At 39.9% G+C, this 22544-nt stretch overlaps 1 protein-coding gene and 1 long non-coding RNA gene across 2 annotated transcripts in view; one reads left to right on the top strand and one right to left on the bottom strand.

Moving 5' to 3' along the window:
* Positions 1 to 17131, top strand: part of LOC143136730 (butyrophilin subfamily 3 member A1-like) — a 53742-nt gene extending 36611 nt beyond the window's left edge. Inside the window, exons 4-9 of the mRNA XM_076297430.1 lie at positions 1786 to 2082; positions 12543 to 12692; positions 13009 to 13032; positions 13164 to 13187; positions 13567 to 13674; positions 16528 to 17131. Coding sequence (XP_076153545.1) covers positions 1786 to 2082; positions 12543 to 12692; positions 13009 to 13032; positions 13164 to 13187; positions 13567 to 13674; positions 16528 to 17111 — 1187 coding nt within the window. The 3' untranslated portion in view covers positions 17112 to 17131. The remainder of the gene's footprint in view (positions 1 to 1785; positions 2083 to 12542; positions 12693 to 13008; positions 13033 to 13163; positions 13188 to 13566; positions 13675 to 16527) is intronic.
* A 2655-nt stretch (positions 17132 to 19786) lies between these two features.
* On the bottom strand, positions 19787 to 20725 carry LOC143137725 (uncharacterized). Its single transcript, XR_012990076.1, has 4 exons — positions 20558 to 20725; positions 20361 to 20420; positions 19982 to 20191; positions 19787 to 19856 (listed from the first exon to the last, which is right to left on the bottom strand). It is a non-coding gene; the product is annotated as an uncharacterized LOC143137725 (long non-coding RNA).
* Positions 20726 to 22544: the final 1819 nt, after the last annotated feature.

Here is a 22544-nt window from a genome sequence, read left to right as displayed (position 1 = left end):
GCTGCAGTATCAAATTATGGATTAAGTTAAGTTATGGAACACCCATTTTATTCTTCTCACATCCAATATCCAACTAAAGATATAATAACAATTTTCATGATAGGCCTACATTTGAACATGCTACCATGTCATATTTTCATATGCATTGATGAATTTATGGGAGGGCGAGGGAAAAGTGGTAGTAGCCTAGGCTATCACGCAATCAACAGGGGAGAAGTGCTAATAGCCATTAGGTGCTCCACCATATATGAAAACAGTGCACGTCTGTTTTGCGGTGAAAAAATTAAATCCAAATTCCGGTTAAATGCATCAATTAGGCTATATAAACTTTCAGAGACGGCTGATTCAGTATTCAGAGCATCAATTTTCTTCATTGTAGGCTACTATGTCAAAAGCAACTTTAACGTTTGTTTGCCATTCTAATAGGCTGTCGTTTGTTCACTTCACAACATCCACTTCTCAATCTGCTAGACTAGGGTATTTTAAGGCATAGCCCTAGTCTATGTGCAGTAAGTATTTTTTTTTTAAGTGGAGTAGAACTACTAGGGCTACTGTATGTCGCTGCTTGTTGACATCTTATTATGCAGCCTATGATCGCTAAACTTTGATTATTTTTAATGTCGCAATCGGTTATCTCCGTTCAGCAGCGCTTGTGGTTCAGCTGTGGGGACGCAATTAGCGGCAGTGACGGGCGGTGATGAGCGATGTTTATGTAGCCTAATGAAGTGACAGCTTAGTAAATTCCACGCAGTAGGCCAATGGCAAAGCACAGCGTTTGCTGCATAGAAAAACTCAGTAGCCTAGCGCTTTCTTTGTAGCCCTACATCCAGCCCTGAGTGTTGGTTGCTAGCTTCTTCAAACTTTGCAAACTCAGCTGGGTGTTGTTACAATTGCGGCGCACGAGTGCATTTGACCGGCATAAAATCGGCATGTCTTAGACTGACCGGCCGGTCGCCGGTCATGGCCGATCACATGAAAATCGGCCGATTCCGGTCACCAGCCGATCTATCGGTGCATCTCTAATTTACATGCTAACAATGAGAAGTTTTGGTTGTTGTTGGTGGCGTTATTGCGTCTCTTTTATGAATGCAAAAGCGATTGGAAGCTCCTGTTGCCGCATAGGCTACGCATTTCAAAACATCGCAACGTGAAATGCCACAAAAAGCTGTTTGTGAATAGGTCTTAGTGAGTTAGGAGTCCTCTCGACTTCTTTTAAGCTGTCCCAGACATAGGTGCTACTTTTAGGTCTAAAATGCTTCGTGAATTACTTTTAGTGAGAAAAATTAGTCCTAAAGTTAGGAGTGACACGCCCATTATTTTTAGGAGTTGATCCTAAATTCGCCACTTAGGAGCTACTTTTAGCCTTAAAATTCTTTGTGAATACGGCCCCAGAAAACAATGTTAAGGCATTTGTGGAGAAGAAGGATGGTTCGTGTGTTCTTCCAACATCTCACGGTAAGCTATTTCGTTGGTCTGATTGGTTAGGTCTATCCAATTGAGTGCAAAGGCATCCCCCCCCGTATAGGTTGAAACACGCCCCATAATTACGTCCCAATGGACCAGTATCAGACTCATAGAATTTGAGTATGACAACTTCAGCCTAGTGTGATGTCATATCTGTCCTTAAATCTGCTGCAGAACAGCAACCTGTTGTAAACCACCTGCTGTTTTTTTTAAGTCAGGCCCGTTTTAACTGTAACTACATTGTTACTTTTAATTACTTATAATAGATTAAATGAAATTGCATGAAATATATAGGTATTTTCAAATTACTCCATTTTGTAGGTATTGGAGAAGCCCCACTGGTCTCTTTGGAAGGGTATCAGCGTTCTGGAATCAGCCTGGTTTGTGAGTCTGGAGGCTGGATGCCTAAGCCTGCTGTTGATTGGCTGGACAGTGAGGGGAGGAGCCTCCCTGCAGAGGCTGCTGAAGTGTATGTGGACTCTGGGGCCTTTAGAGTGAAGCGACAGCTGCTTATTAATAAGGACGACACTAAGCGCTATATCTGCCGAGTCTCGCAGAAGGATGACAGATCAACCACAGAGAAAGAGGTCGTGAAGGAGGCTGTGCTTCACATCTCAAGTAAGATATCCTAATATCCTTATTTGTACTGCCTCTGTCCTCGTCAAAACCTTTAGAACTGTATGGTGACAATATTATTGTTGCAAACAGAGAGAAAAGCATCCCATCCTGTCTATTCTGATTGCACCACCAAAGAGCAGTCAGATCACATACTCATTCTGTAACTCCATTAGAGCATTCTAGCTCATGGTCTTATCTCTTAGTTCGTTAATATCGATTTGAGTTTTGCAGGTTAATGGTTTACATCACTTCTAACTCACTCCTCTAACTCACCAACTCCTCTAACTTATAGCTTAAAGGTGCTCTAAGCAATGCTGGATAACGTCACTCCTGTTGACTTTCAAACAGAACAGAGATCTAGCTCGCTACTTCCCTCCCATGCTGCTCCCGTGCAATTGAAACTCTCCTAAGAGCGCATATCGTCTGTGATTTGCTGGAACAGTTTGTTATGTTTTTATGAGCTAGGTTTGCCCAAGTTGTTTTGTTGCCGTTTTTGGAGCCTAGGCTGTCCATAGAGATCACGTTTTTTTTACAGTGTATTCAGGACACAAACAGCTAGCGGTTGGTTAGGTGATGTTTGCGGTAAGTGACATAAAGGGCCGTATTTTGGGGCACCAGTGCATGGCGTACAGTTCGTTTTTCAGTCGCGCGAAGTTGAATTCGGTATTTTGCACTTTTATTTTTTAAGCATTGCGCCCAGGGGTGTGGCAATTAACAACCTAGGGAGGGGACTAGCGCATTGTCTAAAAATCGCTATCATACACCACCTAAACCTGGTCAGAAGTCAATGGCGAGTTGTTCATATGCTATTTTAAGAGCGCATGTCAACAGTCATATTGGCAGGTGCACGCACCATCCTTCATCATTCATGAACGCACACCAGCGCACGTCCATGCAAAGCATTACAAATTGCACGATTACAATGGGAAACATAATTAGAATAAAGATATTACGAAATACTGTACATCTCATGATGAGTAGTTATTCACCATCATTTGCAAATTGGTAATGACGGTTAAAAGTGATTAGGGGAGAGGCGAGAGACACGTATGGAGCACAGCTGAAGACGCACTGTCATGAGATATAAGCAACTCCTCTGCAGGATAAATGTTGTTTTATTCAGTCATTTGAGCAACATTAGGGTAAGTGTTGCTTTTTCCAGCCTATGTTTTCGGTGACCCATTGTCAGTCAATAGTGAAAGTAACTGCATATAACTGTCTTGTCGTTGACTGACTCGTTGGTGAAGTTAGTTTCACTTTGCCAATGAGTTCAAATAATAGACGAGTGCAAATGCGTGAAGGCTATGCTAGGTTTTAGTAAAGCATGGTTTAAGAATGACTATTCCATACGGTCTCGCAAGCAGCCTCCTTCAAATGCGCCGTTGAATGCCAAAATGGCGATGCATTTATTTGACATATCGCGCGTTGCGCCGTTAAAGGGAATGACAGATGTCATTCTCATTGGTTTAAAATGATGTTACGCCCCAAACACACCCATATGACTGATTAAAAGACCTAGGAACACCTTGTTACGCCATGCGCTCCACTTTTGATAACAAAACCCCTCCCAATGTGAACTGGACATCCTACTAAATTTGAATAGACTTTTGACGAGTGACGATGCACTTTCAAATGTCATGATAGGGCCCAAAATGTTTTAGCCTAAAAAACGTGTGGCGTCACTAGAGTACCTTTAAAAGAGAACTTCACTGCTGGGAAGATGAATGTGTATTTAAATTAAGTCATTTATTTTGTAGAAATGTGGAGTCATCATTGAAGTCAGAGCCTTCTTCACCGAGAAAAAAAAATTGCTAATCTTACCACCAGTACATCATCAGGCTACTTGTTCACATGCAAATCACATTTTGCATATTTCCATGTCAGATGTCCCGCGAATTGAGAGCATAGGCTAACATATCCAACATTTAACTAATGTGCTACTAATTTGTGTGATAATTTGTGAGTAACGTTAGACTACTGACCTTCAAGCCGGTTTTGTGAGAGCACTAGGTGCTCCAGACGACAGGCAGGTCTTGCTGCAAGCCTCCTGTTCCTCAAATATCCTCAACTGTTCGTCGCTATATTGCGCCTCGTACAGGTAATAACAAGCATTGGATTCGCACACCAGATCTTCAGAATCCCCATTTGCCATTTCAGTTTCAAATTTACCATCCACCATCATCGTTACTTATTAGCTTTCTCTGCAGAGCAAGAGCCTAACCTGATAGCTTATCTTAAAAGAAAGATGGTGTACACTATTACTTAATTCTGGGAGTGAGGTTCAGAGCTAGTGAGCAGAGCTGAGCGGTGCGAATATCCCGCTCCCCGCTCAGGTGGCTCATAGAACATGTATTGTAAAAGAGCCTAATGCAACACAGACAGTGCAACAACGGACAAGCTTGGCAACGTCAATACATAGGCCTATAAGCCTAAAACTAAAGGGTTTAGTGGGATTAATTGCCTAAATAATACAGTTTTAGCATCCAAGTTTTAATTCAGCCTTACTTAAAGCATAGGCTATTCAAATTGCTCACGTTTTTCTTTGCTCTCCGTAGCACACTCATGTTTCTGCGAAATGTGTCTTCTTAAATTCCGAAATTAATCTCACTGGAACAGTGTCACCACATAGTTGTTCTTGCTCTACATTGTTATTATCTAGTTGTTTTTTAGTAATAGTACGCTTGTAAGCCCTATGACTTTCAGTTTCCTTTCTAAAATATTTAGCGACTTCATCCCCAACGAACTTACTGTAACGTCGGCACACTGGACTATGTGCTGCGGACTCTGGGACAATGCATTCTGGGATACGGCGGAGAACTTTGGGGGTCATTTGTGTGTGTGTTAATGCCTTTATTTACCTTTTTTAATGTCCGTGATTTAGTGTAGCGTGTTATCCTTTTAGGTCTTCCTTGTGTGTGATGCTTTTTGTGGGGGGGGCTGTGTCCACCCCCGTATGTGTAGTGTGTGTTTGTGTTTGACCTGCCTAGTGTGTACTAGGCCTGTCAAACTCGATTCCTTTTAAGGATCCGGGTTATTCTGAGTCACTCACTAAACTGATCCAGGTTGAATGAGTCACTTGAGTCACTTGAGTCAGTATTGCTAAATCGCAAAGAAATTCAGTCGTTCAAGCAGTGCAGTGGGGTGGTTCATTTCGTTAAGTGCCTTCTCATGTTGGATGTGGATCCTCCATGATTTGAAACCAGGTTTTTGCAGTACTTGCATTTAGCCTAAGAGTTTTGCTCTCCTGGTCAAAGTGCATCCACACATTGTTCATCTTTTTGGTGCTCATGTTCAGAAACTTTGATCTTATTGACAGAGAGGGTAGCCTATATAATAATTAATTATTTGTTGTTGTTTTGTTAACAATAGAAAATTTGCCTAGGTCTAATGCTACTCTGCTACAATGTTTATTACCACTACTATACTAATAGTAGGCTACTAGGAATCTATTCTAATAGGTATTACTAGGCAACTAATATTATTAGCCTATTAATCATAGCTATATATATATATATATATATATATATATATCATGTTAGGTAGCATAATATAATATAATATAATATAATATAAAATAGCCTAATATAATAGCATCAAAACCTCCACCCACTCACGGGAAAGTAAGCAGTTTGAGCCAGACTGTTTATTTATTGTCTTAACCTAGCCTTTGCAATTGACTTTCAATGTAGACATAGAAACAGAAACGTAGAAATGCCCTGCAGTGAATAAATTATTATTATTGTTATTATTATTATTATTACTACTACACTACTACTACTACTACTACTATTCTCATTAGGCCTATTATTATTATCACCTTGACACGAGTAGAAACTAGGCTACTTGCTCGTCTACAGATCCACTCATGACAATGTAGCCGGCTGATTCGACTGACTCGCACTCATAACAACATAATGTAACCGGTCCGCCCGACTGATCCAAATGACCCAGGTAGGCTAGCCTACTCAAGCAACTCCATACAGAGCTTGCAATGTTTCGGACTGTCTTCGCGACCTAATTGCATTTTAAAGAAGGCTATACGTGCAGAATATATGTTATTTCAGAAGTGAAAGCATAGCTTTTGTTGTGGATTTTCTTTTAACCTTGACGAGGAGTTACTCGCTCCTCTAAAGATCCACTCATGACAACGTAGCCGGCTGATTCGGCTGACTCGCACTCATAACAACAACGTAACCGGCCCGCTTGGCTGATCCGACTGGCTAGCCTACTCTCCATACAGAGCTTGCAATGTTTCGGACTGTCTTCGCGACCTAATTGCATTTTAAAGTAGGCTATGCGTGCAGAACATATGTTATTTCAGAAGTGAAATCATGGCTTTTGTTGTGGATTTGTTTTTCACCTTGACGAGGAGTTACTCTAAAGATCCACTCATGACAACGTAGCCGGCTGATTCGGCTGACTCGCACTCATAACAACCTAACCGGCCCGGCTGACTCGACTGACCCGGGTAGATAGGCTACTCAAGCAGCTCCATGAGCGTGCAGTTCGGACTGTCTGCACGGCCTAATTGCATTTTAATATGCTACATCTATACACCAAATCTAATTATGTCTAGGCTACATGAAGTGAAAGAAATGGCTTTTGTTGTGGAATTGCTTTTTACCTCGAGGAGGAGCTACTCGCTCTCGCAGATCCACTCATGACAACGTAGCCGGCTGATTCGACTGACTCGTACTCAACGTAGCCTAACCGGCCGGCTGATCCGACTAACCCGGATTGCTACTCAGCCGCTCCATTCTGAGTCCCATGGTCTGCAATGTTTCCGGCTCTGCGGGAAGTTAACCAGTTATCTCGGACTGCCTGCTCACCCAGTCGCTTGAGTTGATTTGTGGAGTTGTGGTTGCCTACGAAATTGTTAATTTTTTGGCAGTTACGATGGCTAGGGCTAGGAGGCTAACTAATGTTGCAAGAGGTTTGTGTGTGGCGCTGTTTATCGTTTTAGATTGAATTGTAGTAGGACTCAACTGATCCGAGTTAATGATACTAGAGACTCGCGACTCATGGGTTAATTTAAAGATACGGGTGAAAGATCCGAGTGAATCACAACTCAAACAGGCTTAGTGTGTACTGTTTTTGTGAGCTGCATCCCTACCCCTGTTTCTGAATGCTAGCCAATAAGCCTATTTCACGCCGCCATTTTGAATATCGATAAGCCGTAAACTCACTTCCGGTTAACGATGTCTTATGGAGAAACTAACGTTATCAGAGCTATCTACAAGTTTACAAGGAATTTGCGGCATCTGCCAAATATTAATCTGTCACAGGTGGCAGATATTGTGGAACATCACACGAAAACTAAGCGATCCAAACTGGATCGGGGATATAAATTGTTCCATGAACAATTTATATATAAATATGAAGGTAAAGTCAGTCAGCTAGCTAGATGGCTAATACCAGATAACTAGATGGGTAATACTAGATAAGACACAACAGCTTGTAAATGCACTTCAATAAAGCAGTGTAACAAAATGATCCTGTAGCCTACTTCTACTAAACCATCAGAATTGGATTGTAGATATAGATTGTTCCATGAACAGTTTATGTTTTGTGAAGGTAATGTTGATGTCAGCTAGCTAGGTGGCTAACGTCAGATCCAAACAGCTTGTAAATGCACTTCAATAAAGCTGTGTAAAGAAATTATCCAGTATTTTATTTTGAAATTATTACGTGCATGTTTTTGTATAGTTTCCAACGTAGTAGGCCTAGATGGTAGTGTCATTGTGAGATCACTGTGCTACCAATCTCTTAGCACAAACGAGGTGTAGTGAACATTGAATCGTCAGGGGCAAAAGGAACAAGTACGCCGAAATAGCTATTGTTTACAAGTCTTTTTGAAGGGGGTGCGTTGGCCAAATAATATTTAAAAGATTCAACACAAATGGCTATGGTTTGTGAACAAAAACGTTGTCTAGAGTATGCATCAATAATTGACAAACAAACGCTACCTACCCTGTTTTTCGTGCTAAACGTCACTGAAGCCTAGTTGATTGAAGGATGACCTCTTACTCTTACAGTGTCGATGTCTGAGACCTGTGCGATGTTTGAGCATCTTGCAATGTTAATAACAAATGCACCTTCCTGTGTAGACTACAGTAAGGAGCCTAACTTGTGAAAGTTAGGTGTGTTTTATGGGGAAATGTTTTGGATATCATAGAAATGATGGTCATATGAAGGACAGATATACATTTAATCAATGATATACCAGCTTGGCATATAATTGATTAAATGCCTTGTGTATGTGTCCTTCATATGACCATAATTTGTATGATATCCAAAACATTTCCCCATAGAAACACACATAAGTAGCAAATTGTTACAACACTATGGAAGACAAAGCTCTTATTTGTTTCCCAAAAGTTTTAGTTGTTGTTCCACAAGTTAAGGTTCAGAAACTTTTGCTAATATGTTCCACTCACCGTGCTATTACTAACACTACTTCGGCCAGCAAGACGGGGATATGCTGTTTTGTATGTTGGTAGAGGACTCTGTAATCACATTGTTGCACATGCCACGCACTCAGGTAAACGTAACCTAAACAGTTGGTCATTAAAAAAACAAAAACATTGGGACGCTGCAGAGTGAAATCCACATTATATATGCCCTATAAAAGGTTAGTGTCAAAGTAACAAGTAAACAAGAAACATATTTTATTGAAAAACTTGTGGACATCATAGAAATACACAACATGGAACAATACATGAACACCCAAAATGAACACAATGAACAAACTATAAACCAATTATATATATATATATGTACACCCGGAGCCACCTGTGGAGAGCAGGCTCACAGCAAGCCATGAGGTCCTTGCTGCCAGGAGAGATGAGACCCAGCAGTGGTTAGCAGGGAGGATCCTCAAGGGAACGTGGCAAACCGCAGATATGCGGCAGGGGCTGGAGCCAGAAGTGCTCCACCACTACGTGGATCTCTGGTAGGTCAAGGTCTCCCACTGCAGCATCGTTATTATACATCTGGGTGCAAGCCTAGATTGTCAGGTGGTCAGACATCAACAGCATCACGAGACACCTTACATCAAGTTTGTTGGGGCGAAACCTCAACTAAAAATGAGTCACCAGAATTTCACCCAGGTGCAAGGTCAGCTTGCAGTCACTGGCCTTCCCTGGTGTGACAGTCACTGACACCAAGTCAGACCAAGTCAGACATTTCCGTGTAGAGGAGAGGATTTGGTGAGACGAGTCCTTCATTGTTCTGAAAGACAAATTAGATATTTTTTATCATTCCACATTCATGGACATATTTCTTCAAAAGTATGTGTGTGTGTGTGTGTGCATGCGTGCGTGCTTTGTTCAATTTTCAATTTGTCTGTTTTACAATTATTCTGTTGATCATGTGGGTGTGCATGTGTGTGTGACATATTTCTCGATGTATTTTCTTGATTTCGGATTCAGTGATTATTACTAACAACTTAGCATGTGGGAGTGTATGGGTGCGTGCGTATGCATATAGAAGAGCAAGGAAGTGAAAATACTCACGTGACAACACCAGCACCTCCAGTTCCACTATCCTCGTGTGAGCTGCATCCAATGCACCTACCTGATGCAAAGTAGAGAAAAAGTAGAGAAATAATGAAACAGATCACAGCACCTCTTTAAACTCAGTCTATATCAAGAATAGCTTATTTTCCTGTTGCTGACATCCTGCTAAACTGTAAACAACAATGCTTATTAATTAATTACGGTACACTACAATTACTGTAGTGTGCAATGATGACATACTGTAGTAAGTTATGAGTGCTGTGACACAAAATAACATCACAATAATCTGTGTTTCAGTAAAAGGTGTATGAAATATAAATGTATAAAATAATCTCTCGTTTAGTTTAAAAACAGACATACTAACACAATTTGCTGTCTAAACCTAGCTAAGATTACTATCTATATCTTTGCTTTGTTACCTAGGGCTATTGCCTCTGTGCAGCACTAGGTAAAGACAAACTCCACGTAGTGCACGTAGGCGGGTGGAAGCTAAAATCACGTAAATATCTACTTGAAACAGAGCAGACTGGCACACAGCAGTGCTCCGTGGAGCTGCCCACGGGTTTAAGAAGCGTAAAACACTTACAGCAACTGAAGCATTCATCTTTAGGTGTTTTTTAAAAGCGATTACAACGAGCGAGAAACGTGTGCCGTTCACCCACCATAACACAAACACGAAGTTCGTCTTTCATGTCATGCCGTAGGCTGGTGTATTTAGGAAAAAGGTGGAAGCTAAAATTGCGTTTAAATATCTACTTGAAACCGAGCAGACTGGCACACAGCAGTGCTTCATGGAGCTGCCCACGGGTTTAAGAAGCGTAAAACACTTGCATAAATTGTATTTCATACATTTTGGCACAACTGGCATTCATCTTTAGGTGCTATTTAAAAGCGATTACAACGAGCGAGAAACGTGTGCCGTTCACCCACCATAACACAAACACGAAGTTCGTCTTTCATATCATGCCGTAGGCTGGTGTATTTAGGAAAAAGGTGGAAGCTAAATTTGTGTTTAAATATCAACTTGAAACCGAGAAGACTGGCACACATCAGTGCTAATCAGTCACCCATGGTTTTAAGAAGCTTAACACTTGCACATTTTAATGTTATTTCTTACGTTTTTGGTACAATTTAAGTACTCATTATCTAGTGCACAGAGCCAGTAAAATCCTCCAAATAAACATAATGTATATGCAAATGTACACCTGGCTATTTATCTCCTTGCCAGTTCATCTACTCAGATCAAATCTTACCAGGGGATGGTCGTGCGTCGTAGTCCGTAGCTAAGCTAGCTAGCTTAGCTAGCTAGCAACATCAACATCTTCGTTTCCACAAGGTTGTTGGACTTCATGAACATCAAATCCCAGTCTCTTAGTTGTCCTCTCAAAAACAGACGTCCTGGCTTGGGTTGTGTCAGAGACCCATGAAAAAACAAAAGGTACCGCGTCTTGTTTAACTCTGGTTTTGTACAGGTCACTGCTATGGAAATGCATACTAGAAATGACTGTGCTATTAGAGACGTTAAACAGTGGGCCTTCCTCTCTCCTGGTGGCTTGAATCCATTTTGTTCGATGGTCCACATTGCGGGGAAAATTATGAAAGCTCAAATATGGTTGTTTTTATCTGCTGTTGGTACACAGAGGTACATAATACCGCCTTGTACAAATCATCTGTGCAATTGCCATTCACCGTGAACGGTATTCCGCATGACCGGAAGTAGCGATACGTCTTAACGTAGCAAAACGGAAGAGACGCCATTTTTAGATGAGATAGGCTTATAAAAGCCGTGTTCGAACCAAGGGGGCAGGCGAATTCCCGGAAGTAGAAGAATCGATGTAGGCTGGAGGGACCACCTCTCTGCTAACTCCCATAGAAGTCTATTCTTTCTAGGATTTTTTTGAAATACCATAACTTCATATAACATATATCCTGTGCCGATATTGTAGCTTCTGTGTAATCTACATAAACACTACAAAGGCAAAACAGACTCCATTACCTCGTCCATAACGTTGGTTACCCGTAAGAAGAATGGTTAGCTTGTTCGGTTGGAGGGAAGCTAGCTTTGACGTAATCTCTCTTTCGCGCTGTAGGGAGATAACCGTATTGTTTGGATAAGAAGCTCAGTCCACTTTACTGTGACGGTAACTCATAAGCAAAACCTAGCATACACGACCTTATGTTAAGGTAAAGCATTACACAGAGGCAACCTTATAATAATAAAAAAGTAAACCTAATTTTTTAAAAAACGGCACTAATCATTTCAGAGGTTTTCGATGGATTGACCGTAGGTCGGAAAAGTGGAAAGAAGATTAGCTTCAAGGCTATAACTTTTTTGTTTTGTTTTAGCATGACTGTTTTTGAAGATGATCATGTATGGTAGCTTCAACATTAACACGACTTGGTGAGGATGATATTAATAATAATACATAAATAAATGTTTAACTTTGATGACTTTGAAGGCGAAGGAAGTGTGAGAAGAATTTCTGTGTATCTATCATATGAGTTACAAGATTCAGTTCGATGGCTAACGTCACGAAGTTAAGTGTGAGTCTGCGCAGTACTGGGGGGACCAACTGAAAAATCGTTCTATTTGACTCAGTGCCCTCCCATTGAAAACGACGGAGTCTGTTCGTCCATTTCTTTTACTGTCTATGGTTCGAACCAAGCTCTGGCTAAGCCTATTCCGTTACATTACTATGGCCAATATCGTTGTTTGAAAATGCAACGGTCCTGGTTACATTATGAAGACAGGAAGTCTGGGTGGATTTGGGCATGGTATCGGAGTGAAATTGGAGCGGAACAGAGCGGAAATTAATAAGCGATCTGTGCTCCAACAAAATTCGATCCTCTCCGCTCACTAGCTCTGGTGAGGTTACATCCATATTCGCCATATTCGTATTTGTGTTTTGGAAGACTGTTTACATTAGTATTTGTGTTTTGCAGGTGACTGGTTTACGCCACTTCAGCCTTTGAAAGAGCGCTGCATGACAACAACAGTGTTTTTTATATGTCTGCCAATTGTTGCAGTCTTGTTTGCAGGACTTATTCTATTTATCTACCAATTAAAATCTAAATTAAGAAATAAAAAAAAAGGTATGTATCATGTGTTCTAGATATATACTGTATACATGCAATCATATCTGCTGAGATGTATCATGTGAAATGTAGAATAATTATTTACTTTACAAACCAGTTTTGATTTCAATTTGGCTAGTTTGTTGTTACTGAATTTGATGGATTTCCTAATTTCCTTATATTCATTTTGTAAAGTAATTGTCCATAATATAGATATATGATAGATATATGATATAGATATATATCCATATATATATCCATCTTTGTGTAATGTTTCAACGTTAACAGTATTTGGGATGTTGCATCTAATGTAAAACATGTTATATTGTTCCAGAATATCTCGACACAATCAATTGTGGTAAATATTCTCTTCTGAAATCTTGTCTAGTCTGGTGATACATAAACATAATAAAAGCATTAATTTGTGTATTCATTCATCCATTCATCCATCCATTCATTCATTCATTCATTCATTCATGATCATTTCAGTGCTTGAAGGTGAACCTGATACTGGTGAGTACATTGCCAATGTGTGTGTGTGTGTGTATATATATATATATATATATATATATATATATATATACACACACACACACACACACACACACACGTGATGTAACAGAGAGAAGTAGTTAGATATTTGGCTAGATATAGATATTTGGTAGATATTTGGCAAGTTTGGACAGTACTATAAGTTACTTTGTAGGTATCCTGTAACAATTTGGAATGCAGTATAGGCCTACAGGACTAGTTGTAAGGAAGTTTGAAATAATTTTGAGGAATTGAAATCTGAACACATGGAAATTATTAAAATGAGAATATTATTATTGTTATTATTATTGACCTTATTGTATCTGTGGTCCTTTACACACTTTACCACTCTTTGCCTTAGTAACTCCCAACAGAAAGGTCATATGCATCCAACACATTGGACCTGATTTCGATTTGGTCGAACTCCAGAGGGACATACCATCTTTGGAGACAATTAAATCCCTGATAGGTAAGTCATTATAGTTTTTTTGGGCGTGTGTATTGGGTATTAACTCATTGAATGCCAAGCTGTTTTCGGGAGCTTTGTCCTAGAGTGCCAGCAATCTAGACCATTGTTGATGATTTTTGTACAGCCACCGCATATTCTGTGTTATAGCTATGAACACGTACAATAGCTTGATTAAAAGGTGAGACGTTAAGCTCTCGGTGGGTGTAAACCGTGTATTTCTACACGCCTCTGTTCCTGAGAAATCCCAAGCTAAACAGTGGCTAGTTTTCATCAAAATCGCTGTTTTTTTCTAGAAATGGAGATATAACGTCTTTCATGAAATATGAAGTGTTGCATGTTACTTACTTGTGTAAACATTCCGGGAAGTGATCAGTGAGACCTGGCGAGACTGCCACCTCGTGATAGACCCACGAAAATGGCCTGGTTTTGACCTGATGTGCATGCGTCACTGATTCGACCCAAAGCGGCAACCGAGTTATGATAAAATGTCCAGATAAAATGTCCAGATTGTGAAACTCATGAAAATGCACAATCGTCATATATTTCATTTCTATTCATCACAGAGTTCCCAAAATCACATATAAGGTGTATTAGAGTTAACCTGACCCTAGCCAGATGAATTTCGCTCCGCCTAGCTCCACTCATCCATCTGGAACCGATCCATTGAAGTGTTGCTTCAGAAGGCTGGGCCTAATCAAAAAATGCTTGCATATGATTGAATAAGCCACTTGTCCGTCATCTATTGACGTGCTACTTCAACCACTCACATCGAAGCCAACCCGTGACGCTAATAACAGTCTCACAGTCGCTTCTACGCTATGTCACATCTATGAAACTCCCGCCCTGCGTCCTGATTGGCTGTACCATAAAATCGATTGCAGAAATCACTCTCAATGGAAGAGGTCCCAGATGGATGTGAGTGAAGCTAGGCGGAGCTAAGCGGAACGAAATTCATCTGGCTAGGGTCAGGTTATATTAGAGTGTCTAGTTTCGTAATTTAAAAAAAAAAAAACTAAAAACTTAATATTACGTTTTTGGCACTCGGCACTCAATGAGTTAAGTGTATTGGGCGCAATCATGAATAAATCAGCATAAATCAGTGTTCATAGTATGGAGCATCCGTTGCCTATTGGACTTGTGGCCGGTTTGATCCTTTCCTGGTAGAAAAAAAGTCGGTGATGAGATTGAATAGCATTCTCCTACATTTCTGGCCAGTATGTCGACTCCCAGGGAGGTCATTTCTCTCATGTCAAAAAAATCTGCTTGCACCTAAAGTGCTATTTTCCTTGGACTGACCGCTGGAAATGCAGTATTGCAGGTATTGCGCATAACTCTGCCGCAACTCTAGTCATCATAATGCGAGAAATTCCTGCATACGCTTTACAGCCTGTCTGATGACGTTAATCTAATCATGAAGTGGCGTAAATGCGGTGCTATTGACCGGACGGATCAACTACCGACCTGAATTGAACATAGCCTCATGCAGTCGCAGACACACACACACAGAGAGAACCACTTTGGCATTATGCAAATAGGCTACGCAACCATGGCAAACTTTTACATCTGGAGAGAGCTCCTTGGTAACTATCCTGCTAGCTCAGGTCACATCTGCCAGTAATGCTCACTAAAATCCTTAGTGAACATTGCAAAACATTTGATCCCAGAAAAATTGTCTTCAACTTGTTAGTTTTTTGAACATTTATTTTATCTAATGACATAGAAAACAACATGAATTGCATTGACATATCCTTATGCACTATGCACAACTTTTATTCACTAGCCTAAAACCGTCAGGCTGAACTAGATGTACCGCAGAGTGGTAGAAAATATGACCGCCACCTAGTCCAGCACATTTTCCACAAAAATATGGCTGAAAGGCATATGTGATTCTAACTGTCTCACTGAATTGCATTATGCACACACAATTCTCACTGGTATCTGCTAGACAACAAGTACCAAAACATGATTAGTTCATAGATTTCACATGTAAAATACATGTTATACAACCCCACCCCCATCTTGCCTAAAATAGTGAGACAGTTAGAATCCTATATGCCTTTCACCTTTTGTTTTTAGCCAGCAGTCAGACCAGCAGATACCCTGACTTTGCTGAATTACTGAAGCTACGCAGGCTTAGTTAGTACTTAGATAAGAAACCTCCTTGGAAGAGTAGGTTCCTGCTGGAAGTGGTGTTGGTGGCTGGCCAGTAGGTGGCACTCTTCCCTGTGGCCAAAAGCCACCAAACAAAGATCAATCCCAATGTCCTATTGCAGTGACAGGGACACTGTACTGCAGGAGATGTTTTCCTTTGCATGAATGTTAAATTAGGACTCACCATGGTTGTTAAAGATCCCATGGCACTCGCAACGAGTAGGTGTTTCCTTGATTTGCTTTATTTATGTACACATACATAAAGACACACACACATAAAAACACACACACATACAAAGACACGTAAACACACACACACTACACATGCACACATATGACACGCACACGCTCACAAACACATAAACACACATGCACCCATACACACAAACACAAGCACATACACACACAAACACACACAAAACACATATACACAAAAACAACCACACACTCAATTACAAACACACAAAAAAGGAACATAGTAGGAAATGAACACAATTTGACAAGCATGACTTATTTTTGTGGAAAAAAAATATGCTGGACTGGGCGGCGGTCATATTTTGTACCGCTCTGTGGTACATCTAGTTATCATTATTGTTAGGCACATATAAGTAAAATGTATTATTATTACTATTATTATCATTGTTGTTATCCAGACGTTGTGTGACGATCAAATATTTATTTATTTCATTTTGACCTCCACAGTGGATGTGAGACTCGATGCTGACACCAATCATCCCCTGCTGGATCTGTCTGACGACGGGAAAGAAGTCAGATGCATCCAAACACCCCAAGATCTACCTGACAACCCTGAGCGTTTTGATGAATATCATTGTGTCTTAGGTTTTGATCGATTAATATATGACAGGTTCTATTATGAGGTGAAAGTCAGGGGGAAGAGTGAATGGGCTCTTGGAGTTATGAGGGAGACGATGAGTCGCAAGGGAAGTATACCTGTTTGTTCAGAAGAGCACCACATGATATGGCTCAAAGATGGACACTACTGGGCTAATTCTATCCCAGAAGTGGAGCTTGTTCTATCTGAGAGGCCACAGATAGTGGGGGTGTTTGTGGATTTTGAAAAGAGTCAGGTGTCCTTTTATGATGCAGTGACTGGATCTCTCATCTGCTCCTTTCGAGGTCTAAAGTTTGCGGAGGGAGTTTATCCCATGTTTGATCCTGGAGCATTCTCTGATGAAAATGCAGCCCCCCTGGTCATTAATCCATCAAACACAGTTAGTGTCTATGTGCATGAAATAAATGAAACCGTGCAAGAGGGAAACCAGTGATGTCACATTATGTTAACTTACTGGAGGTCACAGAGTACTTTCAAAAATAGAAAAACAAAATAAAACAAAACAAAACAAAGCGAAAAAAAAGCTGCCTGGTTGCTACAATAACTCAAACTAGTAAGCACCGTCTTTTTTGACCTTGAGAATAACAGAGATCTATGTGAAAAAATGCCTTTAAGACCAGATCAGACTCTTGTTTTACTATGCAGCAGATGCAGCGTTCAGATTCAAAGAAATTGCTAGCTTTCCGTAATGAACATCACATTAGGATTACTATACCAGGGAGGTGTAAAACTACACTGCATCTCACATGGTGTACTCTGTATTTAAATACCTAATTTGAGTGTATGAGTGTATTCTACTGAACATTCCGGTGACACAAAGCGCACCGAATTACGCAGGTAAGCACACACTGCATTGAAATGTACTGACGGAAGTACGCCGTATGAGACAGAGTGCTTGCCTCTGTTGCTGAGGAAAAATGAGCAGACATGTAACTTTGTTCCCCTTCACTCGTGCACCAAACACAAACGTGTAACTTGACAACAGCTTGACAACAATTTGGTTAAGAATTGCATAATTTATATAATCCTGCAATAATTGCATTGTTTGTAATCATTTAGATTGGTTAGATAATAGATCACATTTATTTGTCTACCATATTAAATTTATTATTGGTGTTTTGGTAATACTGTATTTTAGGAACCTATTTTCCTCTTGCATTTCTGTCTTGCTTTTTGATTAAAAAAAAAAAATCTGTAATACAAACTGATATTGTACACATGCAAATGGTGACACAACTTGGCAAAGGTACACAGGATTGAGCTGTGCCTTGCTTTTAGTCCTTTGGTTCTTCTGGTATGGCAGTCAAGGAAAGAGTTCACAACCAACCAGGAAAGACTTGCACACAGATCTATCTATCCATATATATAGCCTATAATCCAAGTAGATAATTTGTTGACTATTTACATATTTACATTGCTGTATTAACATTGCTTTTAAATATATTGATAGACAGAAAACAAACTCATACACACAAACACACCAGAATAACATATGATAATATTACACTATAATATTACAGTATCAGGGCTCTCAAGTTTTGAGGACAGGCAAGAGTGACATTCCCCGTCGACAATCCCCCCCCCCCCCCCATCCGAGGGTTAAAGGGATGGCTGGTCAGACGGGTTGCGAGAATGGGGGTGTTTCATTAATAATACTACAACCTTTTGTTGCTGTTATTAATATGCCTTCAGATGTTCCAATGTAACAGAGGTCAATTCGTCCGCCGCTCACAGCCCTCGAACCCGCCACCTCAAAACACCTGCATGCGAGTCGAGCGCTCTAACCACTGAGCTAAAAGCCCAAGCTTCCAACTCAGCGGTTAGAGCCGTTCTTTAGGTTAGTCAAGTCAAGTCAAGTTTATTTATTTCATACACAGAGGTCATTCAATGTGCTTTACATAAACAAAACCAAACAATAATAACAAATAAAAGCATAGAAGGGCAATATACACTCTTAAAACAAAAGGTTCTAAATGGAACCTTTAAGGGTTCTATAACTTGGTACATATATGGCACCCTCAGAAGGTTCCATATAGAACCATTTCAGAGGGTTCAATATAAAGAACCCTTAGGGGTTCTTTCATTTTTTATAAAAGGGTTCTAAATAGTACCTTTTAAGAGGTTCATTCATTCCCCCAAAACCTTTTATTACTAGTTAATCATATTTTAATGTTTAATCATAAATAATGATAATGGTTACTAGTGATCACTGATGAATATATTGTATAGTGATTATCAATAATACTTGTAAAATTGTTTAGGAAAGAGGGAGGCTTTTACTTTAAATGAAAATATACCCATTAACTTGTTACACAAACCTTTGTTTACATACTGTAAGCCCTGTAATACTATGAAAGAGTTGTACCTGGCTCTACACATAAAAACATGAACAGGAAGGCCACACACAGATTTAGAAATAATCAAGCAAATTTATTAAAGATATAATATAATAAAAGGTAATATTAACGAATACTAGCAAATTTGATTGTAAAGTTTTAAAACAGGAGTCTACACTCTTTTTTGACTTGGTATCTTGAACAAATAATGGTCTGCAAAAACCAGTGTGTGCTTAATCTGCATGTGGTACTCTACACCAAAGATGTAATACACCTCCAGCAGGCATTGGAGGGCATGTGGCACATCCATCTCTCTACTTGCTATTGTGATGCCATCCATCTTTATGGGCGCTCTCCTGGCAAGGAGGGGAGTATCGCCACCCTGGAAGATGATGGTTGGAAACACAGTGGTTCCTATGCAAATGAGAAATGTACAAGGGATCTCCTGTAAGAGTCTATGATGTGAATTGACAACATAAAGCAATGTTAATTGTAATGTTAAAAACATCAAATACCTCATCTAAACAATACAGAAACTTGGCATCCTCCTTGAAAAGGGCAGGCAAAATTAGGACAGCAGCACTTTTTTGAAGGTCTGAAATTTCAAAAGAAACAAATAATGATTTCATTAAAACATATTATTATTAAATAATTGAAGGGTGCAAGGGAAAAGAAGAAGCTGGTGACTTACCATCTGTGTTAGTATCTCGTAAGCTTGTCAGCATCTCCTTCTGACTCCCACTGTCAGCCACTCTGATGACATTAGGGGTCAATATACTGAGGGTGTTATGCAGGCTTAGCTTTAAGTCCAGTCCAAACCGCAACTTCATTTCATGATGCATCTACAAATGAACAAACAAAACAAAACAGAGAAAAGTGTAGTTACCAATAAATGGTTATAGAAATTACTCCTGAAAAGCTCTGAACTCACATTATAGTAATACTACTATAAGACTGTGCTACTCACCAGCTCTGACACCCAAAGAAATGGGAACATCTCCATCACCTCCTCAGTTGGCTTTCCCATTTGCTCTACCCTCTTATAGACAGTTTGCCTCATCCTGTCCATTATATGACTAATATCTGGCTGACGACGGCACAACTAATTGTTTATGGCGTTTATATGCTCTTGAAAGCTGTGGTAGTCCTCCCCAACTGCTTCAAGGTCCAACATAATCTGAAAAAAAAAGACATGCAGAGAATGCAAAACTGAATTTACGTATGTGAGCAATGATATAAATGTTCTCAAGCCAGATAGTCTTTCATTCAATCAGATATAAATAAATAATGTAGCCGGACCTAACTGCTGTATGATTCAACATTTCATTCACAAACATATTACAAACCTCTTGTGTTGGCTCATAATCAGAAGACATCTGGACCCCCACTCTGCACTTTTTTGCTCTCTGAAATTAGCAAAGAGAAATGTGTAATATTAAGTTATCTGTACTGACAAACAGTGGCTACTGTGACTAGCTAGTATATAGATATACAGACAAGCAAACAAACGGACTAAAGACAAGCAAGAATGTAAAAATGGCACCTGATGTCCAGGTGGGTCCTCCAGAGGCACATGGTCCACAATTCTTTGTCTTCTGACACCAAACTTTCTCTTCATCTCCTGCACCGTCGTCAAGTTTATCAAAGGAGACCTTTCCTTTTTAAAATTATTCCTAAGACACTCCAGCAGGGTCTCCTTTGAGTAAAGACATGAATTATGAGGCTCAGACAGAGTCAGAGTAGGCTAGTATAGGAATTCAATTGAGGAATAATGTTTTCCATGACAAAACATTAAAAAATAACATACATATCCAGATGAGCTGTGGTTGAAATAGATATCTAGTGATCAGACACCACAGGACATCAGTGTATTTTTTATGGTTTGGGTACCTGAAAGAACATTCATTGGAATTAGAATTTTCCTACTCATGGTTTTAGTAGCAAAGGAGATGCTGAGCGTTATTAAACAATAGGCAGAAAAAAATAGCATGTGGTCCTAAAAATCCTTCATGAAAAAATCTCTTTACCAGGAGAAATTAATGAAGTATACTCACTGAACCAACGATGATTTGCATAACTTTCCCCCCTTAAAAAACAAGACTGTGTTTCATCAGAGGAAACAGTTGTTCAACCATCCCCTCTGTCAACCCCAGCGGTCTCCCCATCAATTTGCTGTTCTGTTAATGCAAGTATGACAATAGACTTTCATTACATTAAATATAATGCAAACAATGCAGAAATCAGGAAGATGCTGATGAAGTAACTGTAGATGTTGCAAATATTTGGGAAGGTAAAACTTTACATCACAAATTGGACACTTAAAGATAGTCAAAGGTAATGGATACTATCTTGCCGTCAATTCAATTGATGGACAGACATCTCACAGTCCAGTGCTCTGTCATCTAAAATGAAAAATAAGACATAGAGACATTAAGTACATATAGTAGTGAGTTAGTGAGTTCCATCCTCTTTTAGATTCCTGTATTGTCTTACTGACACCAGAGCCGTAGCGTTAGCTATACAGATGTACTAAATACATTGTAATTTTCAATGAGCCTATAACAGCATGATACAAGAACTAGGTTCAATTGGTAGCTATCTCTGTGTTTCAAAAGTCTGTTATAGCACTATTGGCTACTGTTAGCTTTCCTAACTTGTTAACTGGTTTCCCTGTAATTTAACAGTCTGCTAATGAAGTATTAGTTATTGTCAAATCAATTGCATCGTATGTTAGGCAACTATTGACTTCTATCAGAGAATGTCCGGTGAAGCACCCGATTTGGTTCCCCGGAATTCCTGTTTCCTTTACGCCACTGTTTTGAAGTTCTTGCGTTGTTGCTAGGTTACCGTGCGTATTCACAGTGCTGTATTGCGTTTTCCGTGTTTTCAGCTACGGTAACCGATTAGAGCTTCCGTGTAAAGACCTAGAGGGGAAACATGAAATGCATGGGGAACCAAATCGGGTGCTTCACCGGGCTCTGCTTTGCTTCTATGTCCACTAGCTAGCGACAGCTTTTGCACACAGCATGACAAGACCTAATGCTAGGACTCAAATCATATCAAGTCTAGACCTAGAGGGCTGAAATGTGGTCCGTTCAAAGATGCTTGTTATCCGTTAGAAAAAGAAAAGAATACTCTAGCCTTTGTAACTTTGTCAGTAGCTACATCACACAGTTATTCTAATTGTTTTCCAACAGTGTCTCAGCTTTCCAAAAGAGAGCAGGCATGTACAGTATGTAGAAGAAATGCCCTCCTAAGTCAAAATGGGGCAAAAGTATAATTTATAATTGCTCGGATCTGCAAAAGAAAAGATTTGACACATGGCACTGACAATTCAATAATGGGCCTTTTCACCACCTCTGAGCATCCACTAACCTGGACCTTTTAGGGGGCTAACCTCTCAGGGTGAATGAGAGGATGCTTAATTGCTTTTTACCCAACATTTTTGAATACAGATGCAATGATTAATGCATCCATGGCCAGGATATAATTATATAATATGACATGATTTTAAAAGTGACCTATAACAA

Source organism: Alosa pseudoharengus, unplaced genomic scaffold (assembly GCF_046254945.1).
Source record: "Alosa pseudoharengus isolate Yale_2024_CS ecotype anadromous, Long Island Sound unplaced genomic scaffold, YU_APseudo_1.1 YU_APseudo_1.1_scf_1, whole genome shotgun sequence".
Taxonomy (NCBI): Eukaryota; Metazoa; Chordata; class Actinopteri; order Clupeiformes; family Clupeidae; genus Alosa; species Alosa pseudoharengus.
The sequence above is the reverse complement of the archived record's forward strand: the minus strand, read 5'-3'. Positions and strand labels throughout refer to the sequence as shown.